Here is a 23,863-nt window from a genome sequence, read left to right as displayed (position 1 = left end):
TATAATGAATATTTTTACAAAGTCCAAACATAAACTTTGCTACTTCTTATTTATATTGCATCCAGAGTGTACATACTTGTTGTAAGCCTTACTGTATAAGGCCAAAAGAGACTAAAAAAAATCCAAAACCACATACACATTCTCAAAGATCAGTCACGGGATATGGGCTTTGCTTTATTCTAATTCGAAAAATCTTTCCCACTGCTGAAGTATTAATTGTCCTTCCTCTGTCCCTCTCAAATTCATATCTCAATGAGACAGCTGAAAACCACTAAATACCTATGAATATCCTATGAATCTTCCATTTTCCTTTCCATTTCATTCATCCTATAAATGAAATCCAATACCTATGAATCTTCCATTTTCACTTATAATTTAGAAATTGTCTCAAATCTTCTGCAGTCCGACATTTTAATAATTGCATATGATGGAGGAAACCTTTGGGTATCCAAGTATGTGTTTGCCTTTCCAAAAGGACTTAGGACAGTGTTGATTGCACTGCTGAAAAGTTTTGTATTGACTGAAAGTGCAAACTGGGGAAACATCTCCAAATATTTTATGCTTTTTTTTTTTTTTTTAGGAAAACATTGAAAGCAGTTCTCCATTGTACAGCTGTAAATGGAAAACAGGTAAGTACTTGGATGAAATGGAAGCATCTGGATTTGAGCTGACAGTAACTATGTATACAGTTGACCCAAAGAGGAAGATGGGCATATGCTTAATGTACCAGTCTGAAGTGAAGCAAGCATCGCTGTGTTTGTGTTAGCTGCTCTGAAACAGTAGCCTTCAAAATAGCCTTTTCCCATCCTGACATCTTTAAGGCAATAGCCAAGAAATACTTAATTCACTTAATTGTTTTGATAAATCAATTCTACATATTTATGACTAAGTGCAGTTTATTTTAAAAACATTCAGAAAACTAGATTCTTCTCTCTCCCTACTTTGAATTTTAAAACAAAATAACTGATCTTCTCTCAAGAACTGACTTCTGTGGTCAAGGCATATTCACCAAGCACCATTGCTTGCTCTGCATATCTCACTGGAGAGCCTCCTAAGAGTGAGCTACCTCATTGCAACAGGAACAAGCCATGGTGGAAGACAAAACTCCGTGATCTGAAAAGTCTTTTCCAACCTAAACAATTCTATGATTCTGTTAGAAAACTGAACCCTACTGCACATGGCTCCAAGTCATAGAAATACACTGAAAGGAAACACAGTTGGATACTCCTGTCTCTTCCTACTGCCTCTGCTTTTTTTTCCAAACAAAAAAACAGACAGAACAGTTCACTGACAGGTCGCTGTGAACAGAGGAAAGACTGAAGCCACTTCCTGCCACCTTGGCTCCCCAGCAGCACGTCACAGAGCAGCCATGGACACAGCCACACAGTATGGGCACTGGGAGCACCAGCAACTGGAAACCAAAGCTGGGATGCAGCATACTATCACTTCAGGTACACAGACTGACTACAGTTTCAGAAATCCACCAGGTGAAAGGTGAAGAGCCTCTCAGATTAGTATTAATGCATCACGTTAGGGCACTGCACTTCATTGCTTCACATTTAACAGTTGCAGACAACCCAGCTGTAGGAAATAATGTGGAGGCTATTAATTTTAGGTTCCACTCTCACATCATTAGGGGAGGAATTAAAGCCTATAATTCTCATTAGCAGTAACTGGAAAGTAAAAGAATAACAGATGGATTTAAAGACATCATTAGGAAAGTTTTCAATATTTCACCCTATTTTACCGTGCAGCAAACAAACCTTAAATTTCAGGTGACTAGCAGCAGGTAAAAAGAGTTACCATTTTATTTGTGCCTCTCTTACTGCCCTCAACCTAAGAAAATTAGCATGTTTTGCATATTATTCAGCTGCACATGGTTGAAGCTAATAGACAATGACAGTTTCCTAGATGAAAGAAGCAAAATGTTTCTTTCAAATACTCTGCCCAGTAAATATAATATTACTCAGTCAAGCTTATAATTACAACTGGCTCAATTATCATTTATTTTGTTGATGAACAAGGAGCCCTTGTAAAAAATCCCATTACATTCTTTATAAATTTGTCACTTTTTGATGCACTAGAAAATCTCCTTAAAATGCTCTAGCTTGGTTTCACTTTCTGTAACTAGATGAAGTGGTATCTGGTCATGCATAAAAATAAACGTAGCCCACTAAAGGCAAAACTTTGGGGTGAAATTTCATGGAACTTTCATCAAATTATTGGCAAAACTGGAACTGGAAAAGGACACATGCAAATTTACATCAGAAACATTCAGAGTTTATTTAAAGAAAAAAAGAAAAAATATTAAGCCTCCATTAACTACAAAGCAATTCACAATCAAATCTGCTCATAAACCAGTTACCAAGCAAGCATAAGTCATTCCATACAGTTAGCTTTCCTCCCCAAAATGAATATCCTTTCCATGCTTGGAACAAGGTTCTCTCACTATAAGACACTTAATAGATTAAAGGACAATACAGAATTTTGTTCATATGGAAATTACTCTGAGTTCCTCTGCAGAAAAATCACCATTGCTCAGTTCAGCCACTACATGAACAACTGCTCCAGCCAGCTGCAAATATTGTTAGGTTCCAACTCTCAACCATCTCAACATTCCAGTTTCCACTTCGTGCTTTACAGAAATTATATACCAACCAAACATTTTCCACTGCACTATGAAGAAAGTGCTCAACAACTCTATTATGAATGAACTGTAGAATTGTTTCAGCTGAAGAGACCTGTAAGGTCATCAAACCCGGCCTTTATCCTAGCCCTACCAACCACTAGACCATTTCCCTAACTGCAACATCCAACCGTCTCTCAAACACCTCCAGGGATGATGGCTCCACCACCTTCCTGGGCAGCCCATTCCAATACTTGACAACTCTTCTAGTAAAGAAATTCCTCCTAACATCCAGCCAGAACTTCCCCTGGCACAATGACAAGCATGAAGTGATGTGCCAACATGATACTTTCTCTACCGTCTCTATGACCCTTATTTTTATTTCATGTATTCATGTTGCTATGTAATTAAATAAACAATTTTAAACTATATGCTTATAGTCATTTTTCAAAAGAGAAGTTTCATAACAGAAATGCTTGCTCCTGTTTCAATTGGAAAACATCTAGAAACTTTTCCATTCAAGCATTCAACTTTCATTCTAAGAATTAAGCATAGAAAGTGCTTTTCCATCTTCTCAAACATTTCTCAAGCTGTACATTCAAATTCTGTTAAGCATCCATCTCAAAACAAGCAGCTAAAATTTCTCTCCACACAAACTCAGACTACTAGCTTCTCAACATCCACTCAGGAGACTCCGTAGGTGGAAAAGGAAGAATTAAACCTCTAGGAGTATGGATAATGGTGTCTTGATGTGCAATTATAATTTATTTATAAATACACTGCAGAGACAGTTTTGCACTATCAGACAGAGGTACTAGCAACAATATATTGGATTGCAGCCTCACAGAGTTCAGATTTAGGTAATCTGCTCATCAAGCCTAAGCATTTAACTAAGTCCAGGCAAGTTCTTTCATGTGCTCCTACAGTCAACACTGCTAAGCATACTTGAGCCAGCTAATTCAACAGCTCTGAAGGCCTTTCTTAGGGAGCCACAACTTCAGAAATTGAATATTCATATCTAATTTCTCCACATTTATTTTCCCACTATGACAAATGACTCAGCTTTCAAGCTCTTTTTATAAGCATTCAAGAGAGGGTTAAACTTTACTTCTCCACCCTTCAACACAGGCTTTCTGCTAATTAGGCACTCTACTGCTAGTTTGCTTTGTTCTCAACAACAATCAGCTTCTCATGTTCTGATGATACAAGCACAATTATATGAAAATTGAAGAGTTAAAGGAATAGAGTACCATCTGTTCTCATGTCAGACTTACACGATGCAGACTCCAGACATGTCAAAGAGCATGGAAATTATCAAGCTAGGCACACAGGGAAGTAAAAATTCAACTCAAATATACAGGTTGATTGAAGCCTTAAATTATGAAGGTAACTGACAATGACAAATATAACCTAGTGTAATTTCAACCACTACTACACCAAAACTCATTTAAAAATATGTATTTCATAGCAGAATATATTATCTTTGTCTGCAGAAAACAGCTTTATACTGCACGCTTTAAAGAAAATCGCTAACCAACAGTATTATTTTAGGTGTGTAATTGTAAATAGCTTGTTTCTGTCTCCTTCTACTAATTCTGGAAGAAGTTTAACACATGGTGAGGTGCTTTAAGGAAGCCTTCGAGAAAGACAGTGAAAAGACTCCAGGACATGTTCTGCATAGGCAGTGCTACTGCATGCAAGTATATTGTGTATATACACAAGTATATTGTGTCTGTCCTCATGCACATCTGGTTGTTGAATGTTCCTTTCCCACCTTTTGTACCCGGAAACTGAGTGGTGGTAGCAGCGGTGCTGGACTGCTATCCTCCCTCCCCTGCCGTTGGAGAGAGCCCTCAACCAGCTGCAGCTGAAAACACTTTCTAAACAGAGTACATCCAGTCCTGTCATGCATCACAAAGATGAAAGCAATTTTAAAACATACTTCTGCTCCAATGCATGAGCGCAAGAAAATGGAAATAAAATTTTCTGCAAAAGGCAGGTCCAACAAGAGCTTTGGTGTCCGTAGCCATTCTTCTCACACATGCCACAGCAGCCTGGCTTTTGGAGCCAGGATTGCGTCACAGCTTCCACTCTGCATTCCTCAGAGACAGCTTTATAGTCAGATGGCCTTTTAGGGAATGGTGCATCCATAATTAATTAGTCCCCTAACTGGAAGCTGGTAAACAATCTTGATAGTGTACAGAGGAAACAGCTCTGTATCTCTGTTATCTACACCAATTGGCCATCATGACTAAAAAAAATAAAATCTTTTATAAAATGTTGTCACTAAAATTATCACATCATAGTTATGATAGGCAGCCTTATGGGAAGGTACCATTTCTGAAGAGGTTTCAAGGTACAAGTCTTTCCATGCCCACGTAGTTGTATCAAACATATTACATGGTAAGGCTGAAGGAGCTAATCTGTGTTTTCAGCAATATTAATAAAGTATACAGCATAGTTTGTGAAAACTCTGGACTTTTATCCCTGTCAACTGCTCCCCTGTATGAATAGGGACAGCACATACCAACCCATGGATAAGAGAAAAGCTTGTTCTTCATGGCCCATAAAGCTGTTGATCTTTCTCCTAATTAGTGTTAGTAGAGTGATGAATCTCTGACCAAAAAAATTGACTGAGAATCTCCAAATTCAATCCAAACCAACCACAGATTATTTATATGGGAATGGCAATAACTGCTGAGCATATTCAGATGACTGATGACTCAGAAGTGGAAAACTGAACAAAACTTTAGTGGAGAAAATATAGATACAGACCTAGACTTCTTAGGTTTTATTATCTAGTGAAGAGCTGAGTTAACTTCATAATGCAAAGTGCTTTAGAATCTTATGAATAAAGATTCAATAAATTACAATCTATATGTGTTACCAGTATTTGTCACCAGTATTTGTATAAAACCAAGATTAGCAAGATAACAGCCAGCAGGAAGTCTGTTTCCAGGCAGTTATTGATAACAGCAGGTAAGATAAGAAGTTCAAACTGTAGGTAACAAAGAGTATCTTTTTCCTTTATATGTAACTGCAGAGCTTATCAGTACAAGATAGAGACAACTGAGCTAGCTGCAGCACTCAACACAAAAAAACCCCTCTCAACAGCAGTATCTTCTTGTAACTTTCAGAAGCAGAAAGGGAGACAGTCTCCAAATGCTGCATTGGACCAGATGAGGAGATCAAAAAGAGCTGCACTGTGCATTGCAGTGCAAAATGCAAAGTGGCAATGGGTCAGGAAAGCAAGGCCAATTTAATTTTACTTGTCCAAGTGGTTTGCCAGGTTAACCCCCTTTGCAGTAAAAGCTCATTTAATTTCTTAGCTTTTCACATTATATTCTCCTATAAACTCCATTTAAGCATCTCTGAACAGAGTAAACTAAAATCTGTAGATAATTTAAGCCAGAAACTCTCCTAATGTAGATAGCTCTTTGAAGTTTGTGGAGATCAAGGAAATCAGCCACTGCAGAAAAGCAGCTTTTTAATTAAACATCTTTTATCCTGACTAGGAACAAGTTTTAAAGCCTCAGTCTGTGCACTGGTAGGAATCTTTAAGAAGGCAATCTAAGGCTAGGACAAGAGACATTTAATTACACTTGTATGCAAAGAAGCCTATTGTCCCGAGAACAACAGAGCTGATCTAGGTGAACCTGCTTCTGCAGGGGGTTGGACTAGATGATCTCTAAAGGTCCCTTCCAAGCCCATCATTCTGTGATTCTGTGACCTCACCTGACCTCAGTCTGTCCAGCATTCCTGCAATGCCGGAGCACCCAGAAAGCACCAGCATCCTTCTGAAGCAATTGTCTTTTCCCTCTGCATTTGACCTAGAGCTACAGCTCAGCTTTGTGACAGGGCTTATTCCACAGATGCACCAACTGTGCAAGGTTTGTGTTTTACACCAGCCAGGACACAATCAAGAGTTTTTGTTTATTTCCCAGGCAAAGGATGTCACCAGTCCTGTTATGCTTACATGTGCATATAAGGGAGAAATTGGAGCTGGAGAGGAGCTATAAATGCAGGAGGAGCACAGGCAGAAAAAGGCAAACACTGATTACTCTGTAAGTGGTTCTGCTACCCAAAATTTTATAACCCTTTGGAATCATGACATTTAAAAAAGGAACTAGTCATAAATCATTTGCAAATACTTTTACTCATTGTTTTATCTCTTAAAGGGGATTGCTAAGCATTGAGCATTCATGAAACATTACTTTTCATTCTTTCCGTTAGGCAATACTTAAAAAAGTCTTCTTCCTTCCCATCCTTGGGGATGAAGGTTAAGGAAAGCAATACTGTAGCAACAATTAGACTGAAGTGATTTTTCCAAAATATAATAGCACGCTGTCTCCAGGAAGCAGTATTTATCTCTTTTATTGGCCAAACTTTATTTAATAGCAGTGGTACCCTAGTGATTTTGAACAGGAAGCAATAGCAGATTTGTTCTCAAAAACATTGATTTAATTTTCTTCAGCTCTGAAGAGCATTTTTTGCTTGTCACTGAAAACGTGTAGTTGCTAAATTCCTTAAAACTGGGCAATTCAGGAGAAAACAAAACAAAACAAAAATCCAGGATTCCAGTTCCCCTGAAGGTGTGCAGAATTAAGGTCGGTTTCTATCCTGCCTCTCCAAGTTTCCAAACCTTGACTCTCTTGTGTTGATTTCCCACTGGAAAGACCTTGTAACAACCTTCTCAGTTTTTATCATATTCCTATATCAAGAATTTTATAATCTATTTCAGCCAATTCAAAGTAGTAGGTTCTCAGTAACTGCAATTCTTCAGGTTTTTTAAGTCTCATTCAATATATTGCAACAATATTGATTTAATTTCTTCTCATATGTTATGCATAACATTATTCCCTCTTGTAAAGCCAAATAAACTCATTTATTTGAGACTCATTCCCAGAGATAAAAACCCTATCTATTTACCTCTATTAGTATTCAGCCCTGCAGGATTCAAATTATCCTGTTTTATAAAAGCAAATTAAATTTTTATTTCTGTTTTTATCATTAATACTACTTATGCTCTATGGCTCAATAATATTTTTTTTAACAGCAAAGGGAAAGTCAAACACAAAAAACAATTTACTTATTTTCTAACACTTGGAGTGAAGAATGAGCATCAGCAGAGGAACACTCTGCAAGTTTGTAGGCTAGGAGTCTTTTCTCACTTCACTTACTTGTAACCTAATAGATTTGTAGCAGTTTCACAAAGCTAACATTTTTGAGCAACATAGGTAGAGACTGTACCTTAAACAACTTCAAAAACACCTTTCTGAAATATTTTCCAACAGACTGGTACCCACTGTTAAGCTAGCACTTCAGTTAAGAGAATCAAAAGCAACACAGATGTAAGAATAGACACAGTAATCAATCTAAGGGATATTAAAGATGAAGTACTTCTCCAAACGACAATATTTTCCAAAGATTTTTTCCCCTATTATGGACCACGAGTATATTTTCAGAAACTTTACGCTTCAAACAGAAAGTAGGGAAGAGATGTGTTAGTGTAGAAGTAAACCCAAAACCAAGGACATGTCAGCTCACTCATTTCAATGGAAGGCCTTCTCCCTGTTGTCCCCCATTTTCCCACTTTTTTTTTTAATGCTATTGTGATTCTAGTAGTTTCAAGCCAGAACAATGAGCCACTCTTAAGCATGAGAGAAACTAATAAACAAAGACCTCAAAACTTAAGTCTGTAAGAAAAAAGTAGGTAAATAAAGTCCAAGGTATCACTGAAATTATTAACTTCAGACCATTGCACATTTGAAACAATTCTAGGAAGTAGTCCTCTATCTGCAGTGGTTTCTTTCAAACATGTTTCTGTAAAATCCCGGAAGAATATTAAGAATCTTCTGTCATGGGGATGACTTTCATTAATTTAATCAGCACCACCAAAGCTGTTAAGATATTTAAACTATTTTAAGATACCAAAGCCTTAGGGCATTCAGGTTCATTTAAAGTGCATTAGTAATAAAGCAGTTTAACATCATTGCACACTATATTCCCAAATCCTGACATGAAACCCTAATACCTGCACAACATATTGCAAGCAGACAAAAAGCTTATCCACTTCCCTTTATGAAAACCTCAAGCAATAATTTATGCATGAAGACCACAGACTACAGCAGCAGAGCACATTTGCTTCATTTGTTTTTGATTAGGCTGCCTTCTCCTTTATCTGGCTTATATGGGAAAATTCCATTTTTATAGATTATCATTCTACTTTTAAGCTAGAAAAAACAAACTAAAACTCACATCAACTGCTGCTTAAATAATAAGTACTGTGATAGTAATTTTTTTTTTGTTTCAGTGAAACAGTAGTTTGGTTTACACTTCAAGTTCTTATGCACTGTAACACTCTAGAGAAGCCAGACAGTTCAGCAACATGGCTAGCAAAACTGATACTTCTGACAGCTTAAAACACTTATCTATTACAAAAGCCCACACAGATCATAAATATTCTTATAAGTTTCTGAAGTCTTCATTATACAACTCTTGATGGAAATGAAGTTGCAAGGGAAATGGGAAATCTTACCCTAATGACATTTTAAACAAATAAATAAATAACAAATAAATAAATAAATAAAAAGACACTCCAATGATTGTGTGCTAACGTGACACAGGAAGTTCCTGTTGTAGTATCTGCCTTTCCTTCACGTAAAATGTCAGACAACTTAAGTTTTTAGAAATTTTTAGTAATTAAGAGCTTAGAATCACCTACAATACTTCTAATGAGTAACTTTTTTATTTCCTGACTTAAATTTAGAAGCATTGTAGGTGATTCTTAGCTCTTGATTACTAAGTAGTATTGCAGTAACTTCTTGCAGCTTTTTCCAGCAAAAAGGACTGGGAGAGGGATGGGAAGGAATTAACAAAAGCAAATGCTTTAAAAAGCACTTCTGCCTTAAGTATCTGGGAAGAGTCAGCTCTGTCCACTGCGACACCATTTTTCATCTCCAAGCAAAAATGCCTCTGAACAGTGTACAGAATTTAGAGACAGAAGACAGTGAAATCTCAAATAAAAACCATTTCAGCTTTCTCTAACCTGAATTTCATCTGTTTGATTCTGCACCAGAGGAAGTTCAGGCTGGATATGAGGAGGAATCTCTTTACTGAAAGGGCTGTCAGGCATTGGAACGGGCTGCCCAGGGAGGTGGTAGAGTCACCATCCCTGCAGCTGTTTAAGAGAATGGTGGATGTTGCACTTAGGGAAATGGTCTAGTGGTTGATAGGGCTGGGACAAAGGTTTGACTTGATGATCTTAAATGTCTCTTCCAGCTGAAATGATTCTACAATTCTACAATACCAACATCCCTTGAACAGATAAAATGTTAAGGCTCAGATTCATCCTTTCACCTAAATTCACTAAAATCCATACTTAATATCCTGTTCTTTACAACCAATTCTTGAAACTGTTAGAAATCGTGTGCTTCAGGAATACATTTCATTGCCAAATTCTAGTGAATTAAAAAATGTTGTTTTCTGAAATACACAAAGCAAGTGCCAGTTAACTTGTCCCAACATTCTCACACTCATTTCACTCCATACTACAAAAAAAAAAAAAATCACTTGAGTGACCATCACAGCCATACAGCTCACCCAACACAATCATCTGCCACCTTCCACAGACACTATCAGGACAGGTACCTACTAGCATCCCACTACCACGCATGGCTCCACAGAGGAGAAGTTGCAGTCTGTAGCCAGTGAATAGCTAGCAATACTCCTCTTCCTCTGTGAGAACTCCATCAGATAAATGAGGCTAAATTACTTTTCTTTAATGAAATAAAATTCAAAGGCATCGTCTGTGCACTTCAGCTCCTTGAGGAAACAAGTTCTGTATGATCCCATGGAAGAATGTATGTAAGCATGTCTCAAATAACCCTGAAGCCACAAAACTAAGTCTGCAAGATAAATGACATGTTCCTGAAAATTTTAAGAAATTAGTCACTTTCGGGCTCTGTTTGGCCTCCTGTCAGCACCCCATAGATGCAGAGGCTCTGGTATGAGCTCACCTTGCTGACAAGCAAAGAAACCATGTGGAAAGGACTAAGGATACTTCAGGTGAGCTCACATCTCCCTCAAATAGCTCAGCCACAAGGCAAACACCAGAGGTCTGGGTGCCATCAGCTCCACAGTTGCTAAACCTCCATGTAACACTACAGATACTTCAGACTCACCAGTCAGGGCTCCTCCAAGGCTTCCTCGTCTGAGCTGTCTCCCATCTTCACTCAGCTGCCTCTTAAATTTAGAGGATTTTCTAGGCCCAAACAAGACTTCAGGACTGCTGGTTTTTCGAAAAGGCATAGGTGTGGGAGACAATATGTGATCAAGCTGCAAAGAAATAGAGAAAAAAAATACTGTTTAAGTGCTTAACCTCATTGGAAAAAAAAAAAAAGTAAGCTATCTTTATCTAAAGATTAGGACAGGATTTATGGGGGGCAGGCGGGGGAAGTTTACTGATATCTTAAAGTAAGTAAATTGTTAACAGAAACAAAAAAAAAAAGAAGGCCAGATTTATGAGTGGCTATGCAAGAAAGCCATCCTCGTCTTGTATGGATCACACCACCTTCAATCACACTCTCACACAAGGGGTGGATTTTTTGCAGTAGCCCCATCCACAGCTACAAAGCATCAGACTTTACACGACCTTCCATAAAGCAGTCTTTTTGCAGCTTGTCAACGTTTTTCCCTCGGCAGATACTCCTCAGCTTTAAGTCAGCAGTCACTAGATGGCACTGCACTATCAACAAAACGCAAACCACTGCCCAGTCTAGGGAAACACAGACAGCTTTATCAACACCAATGGGGAAATTTTATTTAAAAAGTTATTCTGTTTATAAAACAGGCATTTGCTAGCACTGATTCTGAATAAATCCTCATTCTCGAAATTCTGTTCCTGTCATCATTCCTACACAACATTTTAGCCCTCTGGTTTTGAAAACACATTTAACGTCTCTATATTTTATTAAATTCACCCAAAAAAAAAAAAGAAAAAAAGTAAAGCAAGTTAAGAAATACAGGCAAAAAAAGAAAGAGCAGAGATACTAGGAAGCAAAGCAGAAAGTTTTACAAGCAAACTGATGCAGTCACATAGTGTCACTATTTTGTAAACCACCCAATTTTTTTGTAACATGTAAACACTGATTGTTACCACATTTTTTTAGGAAACAAAGCACACCCAAGTCCTTTAGAGTTTTATAGTTCATGTACTGAAACTTATCAGCCAGACAATCTACACATCACCTGCACATCTTACTGTTTCATTCTCTCTGTCCACTGAATGGAAGGAGTCAAGGTCACCAGAGTTAGCAATAAAGATGCATAGTGAATTCCGCTTTGCTTACAGTCAATCCCACAGCAAAGTACTGTATGACCTACAAAGCATTTTGAATCCCATGTTTAGAGTTTCTTTTGTATTAATATTTCACATTAGCACTTTGGTTTGGGTTTTTTTTAATCAAATCTATAGCTTATTGGAAGTGTTTGCAGATAGACACCTCTAAAGCATCGACACAGTGGTTTCTGAAGCTGCTTCTTCAGCATATTAACACTCATTCATGTTCACAACATACATTGAAGTAACTGATAAATTCATAGCCCATGCCTCTAGTAGTTTCCTAAATTGGGAGGGGTTTGGGGATCACAAAGAATATTAACTGTTGTTTCCATTTGTCTTTCACAAACACAGGTACATCACAAACATTTTTATTTCCAAGTGCTAAGATACTTCACAGGGAGAGTTTAAAAATCAGTTTAAAACTAAATGACTGACAACAGCTGTCTTGTAAGAAATATTATTTTGAGACTCTTTCATTTAAGTCTAAGCAAATACTTGAACTGCTTTCTGACTGACGTGTGGCAACAACTGCTCAATGCTACACAATGAATGACTCCAAGGATCTGAACAATAATATGAATCAGTTAAGGTTTTCGGGGAGTTATTGGCAAAAGTTCATGCATGTTCTTAAAACAGGTTCACAATTCCAAGTAACCAGACATATTTTAAATCTTTTTTCCTGACATAAGGTTCACTAAAACTTTGAACAACAACAAAAATATTAATAATTAACAAATGCACAAAGCTCACATTAGCACTTAAGTCTACACAGTGGACCTAGTGTCTTTCATTCTGTCACCTTTTCCCCTTATAACTAGGTATATAACCTTTATGATTGTTCAGCTCACTTCCACAATTAAGAGACTTGTGCATTTCACAACATGCAGTCTGATTACAAAAATGCATTATTTCCAATTGATCTGTGTTTTTTTCCCATAGCTTTCAGGGTTTCAGAAGAAAGATGGGGTTATAGTACTGAGGAGCATAGTATTGTCCAAGTCCTTAAATCATGTTTAAGACAGCTTTTCATTGTCCAAACTGGTAGCTTCATAAAGGTATGATATTTAGAAGTTAAGACAGTTTAAATATCAACCCTCACTAGCTCACCGTTTTAACAGCAATGCCCTCACAGCGTCATCTTGCAAAGGTATCCTCTTGTTTGTCAGGGTTTGGCCCAGCTAACACAGCAGCACCACAACAAGTCACTCACTTGGTGACCCCATTCACCCCCACACTCATTAGGATGGGAGAGCCCCCAGTGAAAAGGGAGTAAAAAGATAAGCAAGGTTATTGTGGATTGAGACAAAGGCAGGGAGGGCTCACTGCCAATTATGGTTCTGGGCAAAACAGACTCCAGTATCCGACTTACAGAGGAAAGTAGGAAAGTTTATTCTACAAGGAACAGAACGGAATAAAAGCAAAAAGGGAGCAGGGTGATAAGAAAATGACAACCAGCACTTTAAGATCTCCCTCCCCCATCCCTCCTTTCTTCCCAGGCGCAGCTCACTGCTCCCAATAGCTCTACCTCCTCCCCCCCCCCACCGCCAACAGCTCAGGGGGGCAGGGAGTGGGGGATGTGGTCTGTCTCTCCCTACGTCTCTCTTCTCAGATGAGGACGACTCCTGGCATTCTTTCCCTGCTCCAATATGAGGTGCCTCCCCCAGAACACAATCCTTAACAAACTTCTCTGGTGTGGGTTGTTCCCAACAGCTGCAGCTTCTGCCAATACAGGGTCCCTCACACGGGACGCAGTCCTTGGCAAATCTCTCTGGTGTGGGTTTTTCCACACAGTTGCAGTTTCTGCAGTTACAGGGTCCCTCCCCTGGGACAGGGCCTCTTCTGGGCATAAGTTGTAATGAGCTGCTTTGTCATGGGTTCCTCCCCACAGTTAACAGCTTCTGTGAATATTGGGCCTCCTCCAGCCATAGTGATACAGGGTCCCTCCTTTGGGACACGGCCTCTTCTGGCCATAGGTTTAAAGAAGAAAATCACTGGCCATGGCTCGGGGTTCTTAGCAAAATGAATCTCTGCCCCTCATATGGAGTCATTACTAAAATAAGTCTCCACTGCTGATGCGGGGTCTTTAAAGAAATGCAAACAAATTACTGCTTCACCAGTCCTCTCTGTAGAACGCAGGGGAGTCTCTGCTCCAGCACGCTGCCTCCTCTCTTTCCTCACTGACCTTGGAGTCCACGTGGTTGTTTCTCTCACTGTTCCTACTCCCTGCACCACCACCAGCCAAAGAAGAGGAGAGAGAAGAAGGAAGAAACAGGAAGAAGCCTCCTCTTCTGGCTTTTTCTTAAAAAGTGGTCGTGGAGGCGTCTAATTGGCTCAGCCCCAGAAGTGGGTCTGGTTCAGAGCTGGGGAGTTTTCAGCAACTTCTTATACAAGCCATCTTTACAGTCCCTTCCCCCTTACCAGAAAAGGCTGTCATGTCAAACCATGACATTGTTGCTAAGTGACTCTCCACAACTAAAATTTCTGTTTGATACAATTCCAGCACCAAGGACACAGAAGTTCTCAGCAACACAAACATCAATGACTTGCACAGAAATGGAAAAGGAGGCCGTGTGCACCCAGGGACTGGGTCTTGGCCACTGTGACAGAAACTACCAGCCTGGAAAAAGTAATTTTTACCCCATTCAAACAGGTCATGCCAAAATTCCTATGTGTGGAAGTTCTTGGGAATACATCAGAGTAGGAAAAGAAAGGAAGGAGAAAGAGGGGAGATATCATTCCCACCAACATTTCTCAACATGATGTCCTCAATTTGAAAGTCCAGAGAAACATAGACATGAAATACAATTCCTGAAGCTTTGTATTTTTAAACCCAGCAGGGTGATTCTGTTGAAGGAAAACATGATTCTGTTACATGGAGATAACAAAACAAAAAGAAGTATTCTCGAATATGACAAGGAACAAAATATCATAACAATATCAGATTTCACTAAGTGTTCATTGGGGGCAGAAGTTCTTTTTAATATAGAAACAGTCAAACTCAATGCCAGTAGATGACACCTGAGTTTCAGCTGCATGCAGAGAACCATCTCTCACCACCTGAAACAACTACACCAAAAGACACGACATAGTCTAGCACTATAAAGAAACAATATGGAAAAATGAGATTTAACATTTCCATATAGACTGACAACTCTTGCTTGAAGGAAATAATTACACATACATCAACAAAGCATTTCTGGAAGCTATCCAAAGGTCCACTTTCACTTCCAAAGAGCAAAATCATAGTACCTATGGTGTGTATTTGAAAGGAATCTGTACATTGTAACTGCTGTTGTAGGAGGCCAAGAAGGCACAACAAGGATATACCTTGTAAAACCTTTTAATAGCTCTGGAATATAGGGAAACACATGAGAAATGGACTGCAGAAAGTAGCAGTGCTTGTAAGCTCCTCCTGAATAACCTGAGCTACTCTCAAGCAGACAACTAGATGAACCAATTGGACTCAGAGGCACTTTCTACCCCTCATTCAGATCTTACGTGAAGCAAAAGCATGTGAAGCAGATGAGGAAGCTTTCTGTCCCCAACAAAACAGCCACCTCTCCTGTCCCACAGAGCGTTCAAGTGCCGAATTAAATGAAACCAAGAGAGAACATTTCATTAGGTCCTGCTTCCTTGGAACACACAGTTGATTCTGAAGGGGTGTAGTGGGTCTGGGATGGTAGTGATTTTCCACAGCAGCTCCTGCAGTGCTGTGCTTACTGTTGATATCAATATTATGACTACCGCTCGCACAGCATCAGGGCTGTCCCTCCAGCATTCCCTCCCCCACCTTCACCAATAGCTGTGGGTGGGCATGATCTTGGGAGGGACTATGGCCAGGACAGCTGACCCAGGCTGACCAAGGAGATATTCCATACCATATGACGTCAGCTCAGTAATATAAACTGGGGGAGAGGAGCAGGAAGGGGAGGTGAGATTCATTTCTGGCCTTCCCAAAGCAACCGCTACGCGTACTGCAGCCCTGCTTCTCGGGAGGTGGCCGGACATCGCTGCTGATGGGAAGTAGAGAGTAACAGCTTTTTCTGCTTTGCTTCCCGCGCGCGCGGCTTTGCTGCTTCTTTATTAAACTGCTTTTATCTCAACCCACGAGACTCCCATCTTATTTCCTCCCCTTTCGTGTCTTGCTGAGGAGGTGGGGGATAAAGCGATGTGGTGGGCACCTGGCATCCAGCCAGGCTCAAACTACCACAGCCCTTTTGGCGCCCAACGTGGGGCAAGATAATAACAGTTTTACATTAACTGCATTGCAATTACAGTAAGCCAATGAGTGCAAAGTTCCCGTGCTGGTCACGGAGCCTTGCTGTTATGCAGCTTATCTTACACTTTCTAATGTTTGGGAACACAATGCTACTAACATTGACTCTGTGCTGTGCTTTAACCTTAATAGCTTTGCTAAGCTGGCTATATAATTTTGTGAAAAGGATGAAAGGGCCTGGGAACATGATGGCCCAAATAATAATAGCAAGTCTCATTCTGATGAATTTACTGTGCTGTGGGAGCTATCTTGTGGAGGCCATGGGGCAACGCACCTCTTTCCCCTCAGCTCGGACTGATCTAGACAATTTTGTTATACAGACTTCCCAGGTCCTTAGTCACCCTTATACAAGAGTTTTAATATTACTAATTAACATGGTTGGTATATTATATATCTTGTGGAATCTGGACTCATCTGGGTATCAGAGAGGACAAATTTGTGATTGAAACATGTTAAAATGCCCCCTGAAGCGGCCAGTCCCTGGGTGGCAGGGTGTGTGGATGAATTTGGGCAAATTCCTAGGACGGTTATCACCTCCTGTAACCTGGGATTTTACACCTGAACAGATAAAAAACCCTGCTTTACTGGTACGCTACCTGATAGAAGGGTGTCTTACCTACCCTAATGAGGCCCATCAGGTTCAGGCACTATACTGGGGCCTAGCCTCTGCCTACTGAGCTGCATTCCAGTCCTCTCAGAGAACTATGATTGAAGTGGAAACTCAAACGGTACCTGAGACCAATATGGTTGAGTCAGTCGCAGTCCAGTCCTCTCAGAGAACTATGGCCGAGGTGGAAATTCAAACTATACCTGAGACTACCATGGTTGAGTCAGGGAATCAACCAACCACCACAGTGGTTGCCCCAGTAGTGAAAAAGAAGCAGTGGATAAGGAGGTCAAGTCCATATCATCGATTAGTAAGGGCAGAAGAGGAGGAAGAGGAAAGGCTAGAAGAAGAAACTGGTCCTTCGGTAAGGAGATCAGGAGAAGGAGTGAAAGAAATCGAAAAGGAAATGGAAACTACTCGGTCCCTCACCTCAACAGAACTTAGAGATATGCGAAAAGATTACAGTCGCCAGCCAGGTGAGCGGATTGGTGCCTGGCTGCTCCGATGCTGGGATAACGGGGCTGACAGTCAGCAATTGGAAGGCAGAGAAGCCCAACAGCTGGGATCTCTTGCTAGGGACCGGGGAATTGATAGAGGCATTGGAAAGAAGACCTCAATTTGTAGTCTCTGGAAACGGCTCCTCTCAAGTGTACGGGCAAGATACCCATTCAAGGAAGACCTTGTAAATGCCCGAGGAAAGTGGACTAGAGCTGATGAAGGGATCCAATATCTAAGGGAATTAGCTGTGTTGGAAGTCATCTATGGTGATCTAGATAATGCCGAGGCCTCCACAGATCCAGACAATGTCCAGTGTACATGGGTCATGTTGAGAAAAGTGATTCAGAGTGCCCCAGCTACATATTCTAATATCCTGGCAATGGTGTATCACCCAGACATGGATATACCAACAGTGGAGAGGGTATCTTCTTGGTTACAGAACTATGAAGAGAGCCTCTGCACCTCCTCATCAGTGTGGGATGATGGTCTGACTGTCAGAACTGCCTCAAGAATTCGGTCATCCACTGTCCCGACCAGGGGAAAGGGAAGTCCCAGACGCAGGAGGACCCCGCGAAATGAACTCTGGCTCTTTTTGCGTGGCCAAGGAGAGGAGATGAGGAAGTGGGATGGTGAACCCACTTTTAAGCTGGAAGAGCGTGTACATGAACTAAAGGGGAAGACAGCTGTTAGAAAAGGACCACCCAAGAGGGCTGTCAGCATAGTAGCTGCCAAAACAAAAGAGGACAATCAACAATCTCCAAGACATAGGAGAACTGCAACTACTTCCTTCGATGCCAATGAGGAGACTTCAGGTCTAAAATTGCAAGGATCAGATAGCGAATACTCTGATGAAGAACAGAAATAGAGGGTCCCTGCCTCCAGCCAGGAGGAGGAAAGGGATGACCGAATCTACTGGACTGTGTGGGTTCAATGGCCTGGCACATCAAACCCACAAAGGTATAAAGCCTTAGTAGACACAGGGGCACAGTGTACATTGATGCCATCAAGGTATAGAGGCACAGATTCTGTCTGGATCTCTGGAGTGACAGGGGGATGTGAAGAATTATCTGTATTAGAGGCTGAAGTGCTTAACAGGGGACAAATGGGAAAAACACCCTATTGTGACTGGTCCAGAGGCCCCTTGTATTCTTGGCATAGATTACCTCAGGAGAGGGTACTTCAAAGACCCCAAGGGGTATCGATGGGCTTTTGGTATAGCCACTGTAGATACAGAGAAAATCAAACAACTCTCTAATTTACCTGGCCTCTCAGAAGACCCTTTTGTTGTGGGATTTCTGCAAGTTCAAGAGCAACAGGTACCAATTGCTACCAGGACGGTGCACCGGAGGCAATATCGCACAAACCGAGATTCCCTGGCTCCCATCCGTGAGTTGATTCATCAACTGGAGGCTCAAGGAGTAATTAGCAAAACTCATTCCCCATTTAATAGTCCCATATGGCCTGTGAAAAAATCTGATGGAGGGTGGAGGTTAACAGTAGACTATCGTGGCCTGAACGAAGTGACACCACCACTGAGTGCTGCTGTACCAGACATGTTAGAGCTCCAGTATGAACTGGAGTCAAAAAGCAGCCAAGTGGTATGCTACGATTGACATCGCTAATGCATTTTTCTTAATTCCATTGGCAGCAGAGTGCAGGCCACAATTTGCCTTCACATGGAGAGGTGTCCAATATACCTGGAATCGATTGCCCCAGGGGTGGAAACATAGTCCTACTATTTGTCATGGTCTAATCCAAACTGTGCTGGAAATGGGTGATGCCTGAACATTTACAGTACATTGGTGACATAATTGTATGGGGCAACAGGGTAGAAGAAGTGTTTGAGAAAAGGAAAAGAATAATACTGATTCTCCTAAAAGCTGATTTTGCTGTAAAAAGAAACAAAGTAAAGGGACCTGCACAAGAGATACAGTTTTTGGGCATAAAATGGCAAGATGGGCGTCAGCATGTGCCTATGGATGTTGTGAACAAAATAGCGACTATGTCTCAACCAACTAATAAGAAACAAACACAAGCTTTCCTGGGCCTTGTGGGATTCTGGAGGATGCATATCCCAGGTTATAGTCAGCTTGTGAGCCCTCTCTTCAGAGTAACCAGAAAGAAGAACTGTTTTGAGTGGGGCCTTGAGCAACAACAAGCTTTTCAACAAATTAAACAGGAAATAGCTCATGCAGTCGCCCTTGGGCCCATCCATACAGGATCAGATGTGCAGAATATCCTCTACACTGCCGCTGGAGAGCATGGTCTCACCTGGAGCCTCTGGCAGAAAACATCTGGAGAAACCCGAGGTCAACCATTAGGGTTTTGGAGCCGAGGATATCGAGGATCGGAAGCCCACTACACCCCAACTGAAAAAGAAATACTAGCAGCATATGAGGGACTTCGAGCTGCTTCAGAAGTCATTGGCACAGAAGCTCATCTCCTCTTGGCACCACGTCTGCCTGTGTTACACTGGATGTTCAAAGGGAAAACCCCTTCTATACATCATGCAACCAGCGCTACATGGAGTAAGTGGATGGCGTTGATTACACAACGATCTCGGCTGGGGAAATCTAATCGCCCAGGAATCCTGGAAGAGATCATGGACTGGCCAGAAGGCAGAGATTTTGGAGCACTGCCTGAAGTAGCTCGAGCCCAAGAGGCACCACCATATAATGAACTATCAGAAGATGAGAGGCATTATGCTTTGTTTACTGATGGATCCTGCCGTGTGGTAGGAAATCATTGTAAGTGGAAAGCTGCTATGTGGAGTCCCACACGACGAGTTGTTGAGGCCACTGAAGGAGAAGGTGAGTCAAGTCAGTTTGCTGAAGTGAAAGCTATCCAACTAGCTCTAAAGATTGCAGAACGAGAGAAGTGGCCAGTACTCTATCTTTATACTGACTCCCGGATGGTGGCTAATGCTCTATGGGGATGGCTACAGCAATGGAAGAAGACCAACTGGCAGCACAAGGGTAAACCCATCTGGGCTGCTGCATTACGGCAAGACATTGCTGCTCGGGTGGAAAATATGACTCTGAAAGTACGTCATGTAGATGCTCACGTGCCAAAAAGCCGTGCCAATGAAGAACAATGGAACAACCAACAGGTAGATAAAGCTGCCAAAATTGAAGTAGCTCAGGTAGACCTAGACCGGGAGCGTAAAGGTGAGCTATTTATAGCTCGATGGGCCCATGAAACATCAGGACATCTGGGAAGAGATGCAACATATAGATGGGCTCGTGATCGAGGGGTGGACTTGACCATGGAAGCCATCACACAGGTCACCCATGAATGTGAAACATGTGCCGCAATCAAGCGAGCCACACGAATCAAGTCTCCCTGGAACAGAGGCCGATGGCTGGGTTTTCAGTATGGTGAGGCCTGGCAAACTGACTATGTTGGACCACTACCACGAACACATCAAGGCAAGCGTTATATACTCGCCATGGTGGAAGCAACTACCGGTTGGTTGGAAACATACCCTGTAAACCACGCCACTGCCTGGAATACTGTCTTGGGTCTTGAAAGGCAAGTTTTGTGGTGACACGGCACTCCAGAAAGAATTGAATCAGATAATGGAACTCATTTTCGAAATAGTCTCATAAACTCCTGGGCAAAGAAACATGGCATTGAGTGGATATACCACATCCCCTATCACCCACAAGCCTCTGGAAAGATTGAGAGATATAACGGATTACTAAAGACCATGTTGAGAGCACTGGGCAATGGGACATGGAAGCAGTGGGATAAAAATTTAGCAGAAGCCACTTGGCTGGTCAACAGCAGAGGTTCAACTAACTGTCCTGGTCCTGCCCAAACAAAACCACTACATACTGTGGGAGGAGATAAGGTCCCTGTAGTGCACCCAGGGAAATGGCTGGGGAAGCCAGTATGAGTTGCACCTCCCATGGGAAAGGGCAAACCCATTCGTGGGATTGTCTTTGCTCAAGGGCCTGGGTGTACTTGGTGGGTGATAAGAAAAGATGGGGAAACTCGATGTGTACCTCAAAGGAGACTTAACCTTGGGGGAAAAATAACCTGTTATGTGAGTTATCTGTTGTAGATGAACTTTGCAAGAAAAACCGGACAAGTGGACAAACCAAGCCAGTGCTGGTGCCCAACACTGAACATACTGTTTCCCCTGGCCTGGATATCCATCTTGATGGATGAGACAGAAGTTATGGTCTGCTCCAGTGAACATCTACAGAGGATGAAAGATATAAGAATGTTGTTTGTTTGTTTGATGCAAGATGCAAGAGGGAATACAAGAATGATGTTTGTCTGTTGAAGAGTGGGGGTACTGGTTAATGAGAATATATAAGAATGTATATGGGTTGTTAAGATGGTTTGTCTGAGCATGACATAAATGGTATGGAATAAGGGGTGGAGACTGTAGTGGGTCTGGGATGGTAGTGATTTTCCACAGCAGCTCTTGCAGTGCTGTGCTTACTGTTGATATCAATATTATGACTACCACTTGCACAGCATCGGGGCTGTCCCTCCAGCATTCCTTCCCCCACCTTCACCAATAGCTGTAGGTGGGCATGATCTTGGGAGGGACTATGGCCAGGACAGCTGACCCAGGCTGACCAAGGAGACATTCCATACCATATGACGTCAGCTCAGTAATATAAACTGGGGGAGAGGAGCAGGAAGGGGAGGCGAGATTCATTTCTGGCCTTCCCAAAGCAACCGCTACGCGTACTGCAGCCCTGCTTCTCGGGAGGTGGCCGGACATCGCTGCTGATGGGAAGCAGAGAGTAACAGCTTATCTGCTTTTGCTTTGCTTCCCGCGCACCCGGCTTTGCTGCTTCTTTATTAAACTGCTTTTATCTCAACCCACGAGACTCCCATCTTATTTCCTCCCCTTTCGTGTCTTGCTGAGGAGGTGGGGGATAAAGCGATGTGGTGGGCACCTGGCATCCAGCCAGGCTCAAACTACCACAAGGGGTATAACACGGCACTCATTCAAATAACACAGAGCAGTTAATTCAACCAAAATGTCATATTTCAGTAAGAAGATTATTAAAAGTTTAAATAAATCAGTAATAGCAAGACCTATTCAAATTTGTAAATACTCACTTGAAAAACTTCCTGGTAACCTCAACATAACAAAAGTTCAACTTGTGTATATTATCAGGTACAGGTTGGACATTGATGTCTTGAAGATAACATCAAAGCAAGTATTTTGAGAAGTAAGCATTGTTGAAATTGTATGAGATGAGTAAAATTATTTAAAATTAAGCTGCCTCTACTCAAGCACATCAAATAGTTTGGCCCAGCCACAATCATCACTCATTGGTATTCACTTCATGATTACTAGCTGTATGGACATATGCCACCGATGTAGGATGGCATACAAGCACAGCAAGAGAACCAGGATATGGCTGGTTGCACCTTTTTTCCAGTGAGACTTGCTTCACAGTAAGTATCAAAAAATACAATACCTGTACCCTTGCAGGCAATTTTAAATAGACTTATTACTGCACTCAGGCTGCAAGCATACATTTCTTTAAAGAGGGTGTGGAGAGAGTGACTGATGGAGCAACGGGATAAGAGAAGGCTGGAATTGCAGGGAAGAGTAATATGAGAATTTGAGAAGTTACTTGAGAAAGTCATTACTTAAAAGACTCATAACAGCTAAGACAAAGTATATGGAAACAAGTGACTGCCCTGTATTTATAGTAAGAAGCGAGTTAAATTAGCTATTGTGTGAGCACAGGCTGCTTAGGGAGGGATTTTCAATCAGCACACATCTTGCCACCAGTCTCTGCTGTTAATATTCACAATGCATGGATAGTTAACTTATGTAAAAATTCTCCCTCCCCCAACATTAAATAATGAATAATTCCTTTCTGACAAAGCCACTTTGAAAGACAGAAAACACAAAGCAAACTCAAATCTATGCAGAATGTACTGTTCTACAAAATTAATTTCTTCTGATCAATTTTTCCATACATTTCATTAAAAAAAAAATCTGCCTACTTATGCTGTAGGTGTGATGACTCCCTACAGAAGCATTGTAAAATTTAGGAGACCACTGCTTTCACGAAACCTTATTCTACCCTTTCCTCATAAAAAGCAAAGACAGTATCATTAGAGGATAATGGATTAAAAGTGACATAAAAAAGAATCATCAGAATATCTTCACCATAGACTTCTACGCATAGATTTAATGATTCTATAGAGATACAGACAGAATTTGAGTGACAGTGTCCTCCAGTTATTCAGTAATTTCCTCTAGGGAATCAGAACTAAATCAATTTGTCCTTGTAGTGGTTTTGACTGGGACAGGTTTTTGGTAGCAGAGGTGGCTTCTTTAAACAAAGAGCTGCCAGAACCTTCCCCTGTAGCTCACAGGGCTAACGTCAGTCAGTTCTAAGATGGACCATGCAGCTGACCCAGGCCTGACCAATTAGTGACTGAGGTAATGCCTCTGTGAATAACATATTTGAGAAGGAAAAGAAGTTGCTGTGCAGTTGCAGAACTGCACCAGCAATATGGAGTGAG

At 41.2% G+C, this 23,863-nt stretch overlaps 1 protein-coding gene across 3 annotated transcripts in view; it reads right to left on the bottom strand.

The window, feature by feature from the left end:
• The window catches only part of MAST4 (microtubule associated serine/threonine kinase family member 4), a 303,567-nt gene that overhangs the window by 220,999 nt on the left and 58,705 nt on the right, over positions 1-23,863 (bottom strand). For all 3 annotated transcript variants that reach the window (XM_062017217.1, XM_062017218.1, XM_062017219.1), the window contains exon 2: positions 10,810-10,963. In XM_062017217.1, the coding sequence (XP_061873201.1) occupies positions 10,810-10,963 (154 nt within the window). The remainder of the gene's footprint in view (positions 1-10,809; positions 10,964-23,863) is intronic.

This window comes from Colius striatus, chromosome Z (assembly GCF_028858725.1).
Source record: "Colius striatus isolate bColStr4 chromosome Z, bColStr4.1.hap1, whole genome shotgun sequence".
NCBI lineage: Eukaryota > Metazoa > Chordata > Aves > Coliiformes > Coliidae > Colius > Colius striatus.
Note: the sequence above shows the minus strand (reverse complement) of the source record. Positions and strands in the feature narration are given on the sequence as shown.